The sequence below is a fragment of the Lynx rufus genome, unplaced genomic scaffold (assembly GCF_022079265.1).
Source record: "Lynx rufus isolate CCGP_SWC_20201006 ecotype Redwood Valley unplaced genomic scaffold, mLynRuf1.p SCAF_4, whole genome shotgun sequence".
Lineage (NCBI taxonomy): Eukaryota > Metazoa > Chordata > Mammalia > Carnivora > Felidae > Lynx > Lynx rufus.
In genome coordinates, this window is record NW_025814856.1 from 144775274 (window position 1) to 144781273 (window position 6000).

The following is a 6000-nucleotide window of genomic DNA, read 5'->3' on the forward strand; positions in this document are numbered from 1 at the left end:
GACAAACACCCACCCCAATCCCCACAAAAAAAGGGTTATTTAAATCATTTACTATTAAAGTAAAACAATGGTTTGCTACAATCATGTTAACGATAATCACACTTGTTTGTATATATTTCACCAGCATCTTTGTAAGGCAAAATAAAATAATGGGAAAAAATAAAATTACCCTCAATTCAAGGCTAAATTAAAGCTACGTAAGGCTTCAAACACAAAGATTTACTATTTTGGTATTACTTAGTACCTATTTGTCATGTCTGCCTTTTTATTCCCCTTGAAGAAGAACTACTGTATTTAACCAAAATTCTAGGGCAATCATGGCCTAGCCACATCTCATAAACCATTCCAAAACCCTCTGGACAATCTAGTACAAATGTACAGGCAATTATGAGAGCAAAACTCAAAAACCACTGCCTAAGGAAAGAACTAGTGAAGTGCACAATGATAGATGTTCAAAAATGTTCACTGCAGCACTCTGTAGCGCTGTAAATAATTCAGAAAAAAATTCAAATTTAAAAGTCTCTCAACAGGAACCAGACTAAATAAACTATGAAATATCCCTACAATGGAATCCTTCATGGCTGTTAGAAAGCATGAGCTAGATCTACATATACTAACAACAAAGAATGTCAGTAATAGATTAAGCAACAAAAACAGGTTGTGGAATATGATCTCACTCATATTAATGTGTATTTCAATAAATACAGAAAGAAGTTTAACGTACATGTGTGTATGTACAGATGTTAATATAAACACAAAAAGTCTGGTGGGATACCAACAAAACAAGGGTTCTATCGGCGGGTTTTACAGGGGTGATTTTCACTTTCTGCCTCATACTTCACTAGTGCTTCAGAGCCTGCCTGGGCTTTTAGAAGAGTGCATGCTAGAAAAAACACATTTCTATAATGAGTAAAAATAATATTTCCACTTTAGAAATAAATTTTTTCATTTTCATATACAAAGGTCTCTTCCAAAATTCTCAGGTTCACAGTGTAATTATGTAATAAATTAGATTATGATAAAAAGTAACTGCGAAGGAAAACTGAGTTTTCCCATCAGATACCAAATAAAGACATGATTGTGGTACAAAAAACCAGCCACTTTAATTAACTCTTTTTTCAATACGATATAATGTTCTACTCAACTATTACCATCTTAAACCCAGGATCGTCCAGTCTGTGGGAAAATTAAAAGGGAAAACAATGATGTGTGCTGCTACTGCTTCAGGACGTGGTCTTGGACAGCATTTGGCTTTCTGGTAAGGGGGCTAAAGCTTGCTGTGCTCAGTATATAAACACAGCCTTAGATTCTCTTTAAGTCTTCAAGTCTGGTGCTCAGTGGTCACCAAACGGGAGGGACTATGTCTCAGGACTAAGTGATTTTATTAAGTACACTTTCCCAATTTTAAGAGACGCTCTAGGAGTATTTTAAATGAATCACCCACAATTCACTCTGAGAACACTGATATTGGTAGTGTTCTACCAATTGGTAGTCCAACTCTAGACTTGGACTTACTGCACCAAATTTTTTTTTTCTGACATTTATTAGATACAACTAAGGCAAATTAAACTCTCTGATCTCTTTTTCATCTCTAAAATGGGGATAATAAAAGTACCCAAATCACAGGGTTGTATGAGGATTAAATGAGTTAATGCAAGTAAACTAGTTAACTGGTTAAAACAAAGCCTATGTTACAGTAAGTGCTCAACAAATGTTCTATCACCACCACCACGACCAACATCATCATGTACAAATCAACTGCTTTCTGACACAAAAAACTGAAAAATTGTCTCCAAAATCTAAGAGAAGGAGAATTCAACCCCTTAAAGATACAATAGCAGAAGTTTGTAAATAAATCGATGATACCATTTATTGGGATTAGATGGATCTCTTTTCACTATTTGTACAACATGTGACAAAAGTTTACAAAAAAATAGTAGTTAACTACAAAAAGAGGGTAAAAATTTTATAGTTGTAAAGAATCAAAAGCATCAAGGCTTGGCTCTATAAGTGACAAGAAATCTAGAAAGGGACAATAAAAAAACAGTAATGAATAAGGAAGGGATAAGGGGAAAAAATGGTAACTCGTCCTGAGAGTCCCCTTTCCTCATTTAAAAATGCTCCAGAAAACTTTCTATAATACATCATCTTCCACTTCCACATGACAACATCTGATTTCAAAGCCAGAGAAAATTTTGTTACCTAATCACCTTCAGAACACTGCTACCACGAGATACATCAACATGTGTGTAAGAACCCCAGGGTTAGCTTACTTATCCAGATACATCCACTTAATATACAGATCTGTGTAGTTCCCATTGTAAAAAAACAAAACAAACAAAAAACTTCTTCACTTGAAAATACACTCTCAACCCTAAAAAAATTTATATATTAGTACTTTATAAAAGTTTCCTTTCATATATCCCATCATCCCTCCCAAGATCAGTTTACATGACCATTAGGAAAAAAACCATCATCACCCTCCAATCAAAACACCCAAACACTCAGAAGTTAACATCTGTCTTTATATCCTTCCAAGAACACATTTCCCAGAATCAAATACCTACTTTTGCAACAGTCTCTCCTAGCTTAAAACGAGTGCTTTAAAAGATCTTTCGTCTGGCATTTACTTACAAACAATAGAGCACAGGAAAGTAGCTGGAGGGTGGAGAAGGGAACTGCAGAGAAGGGGAGAATACATGACGAAAAGATATTGTCCATGTATTAATAACTGATGGGAGTTGTGTGTCGGTTATATCAGGTTCCTTATACCATTCTACTTCTGAATGTTTGAAAATTTCTGTCAGGAACATTCTTAAAACATAACTAAAAAAGTACTTCACGTACACTGACAGGCTTATAACACCACCCTTCACTACGAATTGACCATCCTCTCAAGGCCTCCTCAGGAACACAGTGCTCTCATCCAGGAACCCTCCCCCACCCCCACCCCCATTCATAATTCAAGAGAATAGACCTCTGGTAATTGGCCATTAGAAGAATTTCTCAAACACCATATTATCTTCTTCCCTCCAACTGAAGGCATCTTCTTTCAAAAACTATCACATCATAACATATTCCTCTCGGTACTGGAAATATCCTCCCACTCAGCACATAACTTCCTCTGAAATAATGACAATTAACTACTCTACAGGTTAACAAACTTTTAGCTTTCCACCAAAGTAGTCTTTGGAAAGTGTTTAATTCTAGCTAAGAAAGCAAAGAGACGCTAACTACTTTTGACCTGGTCACTGAAAAAGTTTCTCACAGAAGAAAGTTTAACTTTTAAAATTAATGCAACTTAGATGATTTGTTAATGAGGGAGAAAAAGCAAAGAGGTTCCAACACCTATTAAAAAGTTCAACTGTGAAAAACATCTTTCAAAAGACACTGAAGTCTCTAGGAAACTTTAATTACCAGAATACACTAAATAAGGTACAGCCACAAATTATCTTATTTACTTTATATCCATCTCTTCCCACTCAAAAGTTCTATAAGGGAATGACCTTATCTGTTTTGTTCGCCACTTACATCCCCATTGTCTTGGACAGTACCTAGCACCTAACAGGTGCTCAATAATAACTTGTCAAAGAAATAAAGAAACAAAATGAACACATAAACTTTTTCCTAAATAAGAAGCTTTAACAAAATGATTTCATTAACTAATTCAACTTAAATGACTTGAAATGTTTTCAAAAAAAAAAACACAAAAAACAAAAACAAAAAAAACACCAAAACTAGAGTAAAAGGTCAGTAGAACACAATTATAAAAGGCATTCACAGCCTTCTACTTCAAAACTAGCAAACTCCAATACTTAGTAAAACATAAATGACACACAAAATATGCAGTATGGAGGGGTGCCGAAAATTACATAGGTCAGGGACAGTTGAACAGAAACTGGGTCCCATCCTGGGACTATTTTATTAGCAGAAGTAAGTTATTACTGATTTCCAGCAAGCCAGTGCGGGGGATGGGTCACAGCAAATTTTATTCTCATGTGTACCAAAGTTTTCTGAAAATGGGAGTTCTTCCTCTTTACCACTACCATTTTTTTTCCCATTAGTCAAAAAAGTTCACTACTTGAAATGAAGTCTACTGTGATATAGGACCAAGTACACTGGAGCAGTTAAAATACTCCAACAAAAAACAAGCACAAGTGTAAAAAGTTCTAATACCTTTTAGGTCAAAAATAATGATAAACACCTGCCTTTAAACTAGAATAGCCTCTGTCTGGTCTGGTCACATATGTATTCAATGATTCCCTTGTAAGTTGTACCTCTATATGTTTGTGACAAAACACATCAAACTTCTAATAACTAGAAAAACTTAACAGTTTATATGCTCCATTTATCAAAGTTTTCTAATATTCTTCATGAGACTCAAAAAAGGAACTTTTTCATTCCATAAATCCAACTAAAAACAGTTCCACTGAGTACACTATCCTTACGGATCCTTAAGTAAAAACACTTATGTATTCTACCTAAAAAATCAGCTTTTTTTATTCTGCCATACACTGTGTTCTGTCCAAAAAAATTTTTAAAGGCTGCAGTGAGCAAAAAGCGGATTCTTCCAACAAGTTGAGTTTAACAAACTTTTTAGCCCAAACTAAACTCATTTTTTGGCTCTAACCGCTATTCCCTGATAAAAACGCATGAGAAACTTTAACTTTCAAAAGTTTAAATGAATCCACTTTCACGAAGACAAATGCTAGCATTCTATTACCTATTTTCTCCTTTCTCTTCAGTTTGAAACATTCAAAGGGCAAGGGGGTATACTACTAACTGCAGGCTGCCTTGAAAGCAGGAAAAGGGACTGAGTGATTGATCTTGTGGAAAAGATTTAAGGTGACACTTGCAGTACTTTTTTAAGGGATCAAGCAGGGGAAACCTCTTGTTTGTACAAGCTTTTAGTTTCATAACTAGTTTTATGCTGGGGAAAATTATAGCCTGCTTCCTTAGCAATGACTTCTTGGGCAGGAAGGAAACACAAGGCAAAGTGACCCTGACGGAGGGCAAAGTAACTGGAGAAGAAAGGAGTATACCTGGTTCACAGCATCCGTGATGATGGTGGTCAGTCTGACAGTATTTGTCCCTTAAAGGCATTTTCAGTGGGCGAGACCTACTTTCCTTTCACTGTAAGAAGCTCTTCATTGCGGCTTGGCTGTTGAAAGAAGCACAAACCCGTCACTCACCCTGAACTTCCTGGGGGGGCTCTGGTTCTATTTTCCAGATACGTTCCCTCCACCCGCGCGCTCCGTTTTCCCTCCACGGACCCGCACCTTCCTCTAGAGCTGAAAAAGAAACATGCACGAAGGCTTCTCCAGCCCAAACTCCCGCACAGGTTCACCGCCCTACCCGGAAACGCAGCCCGGGGCGCGCAGCGCAAGGCGAGGGCCTGGCCGGCTGCGCGGGCGGCAGCGGCCTCGCCGGCCCGGGCGGGCGCGCGCGGAGACGGAGGCGCGGAGCGCGGCGGGCACGGCCGGCGCCGGGGCCCGCGGGGCGGCGGGCGCGGCGACAGGGGCGACCGAGGTGCGACTCCCGCCGGAGGCCGGCCCTCGCCGCGCTCTCCCGCCACGCACGTGCGTTGGGGTCTCTCCGGCGGAGCCCCCGTCCCCATAACCAAGTGCGCCCAACTTACTTAACTCCTAGGGCGGGCCGGCGGGCAGGCGGAAGGAAGGAAGGCAGGCCGGGCAGCCGCGGGGACAGCCTGGCGTGGGAGGCGGCTTCGGGCCCCACCTGGCGCAGCCTCGGCGGACCACGCGAAGGGAACCGGGGTTCGGGCCCGACGCGCTCCCAAAGAGTCCCCGCCGGCGCTGACGCGGAAGCGCCACAGCTCACCACGTCCCTCCGCGGCCCGAGGCGACGGCGACGGAGGCGGCGGCTCACGGCGTCCCTCCGCGCTGTGGAGCTGGGCGGGCGGGTGGCGCGCGGGCGCAGGCAGTTGACAGGAGGAACCGCCCCGCAGAAGCCGCAGCCGCCACCGAAGGAGCCGGAACCACA

At 40.9% G+C, this 6000-nt stretch overlaps 1 protein-coding gene across 4 annotated transcripts in view; it reads right to left on the reverse strand.

The window, feature by feature from the left end:
• ZNF800 (zinc finger protein 800) overlaps positions 1 to 5783 on the reverse strand; it is a 47091-nt gene extending 41308 nt beyond the window's left edge. For 3 of the 4 annotated variants that reach the window (XR_006964898.1, XM_047094778.1, XM_047094777.1), the window contains exons 1-2: positions 5639 to 5782; positions 5043 to 5161 (exon numbers count right to left, since the gene is read on the reverse strand). Coding sequence is in view for 3 of the 4 variants with exons in the window: in XM_047094778.1 (XP_046950734.1) it covers positions 5043 to 5103 (61 nt within the window). In the remaining variant the exon portion in view is untranslated. Of the gene's footprint in view, positions 1 to 5042; positions 5162 to 5638 lie in introns of all 4 variants that reach the window. The other variant, XM_047094776.1, reaches the window with a different exon arrangement.
• Between the last annotated feature and the right edge of the window lie 217 nt (positions 5784 to 6000).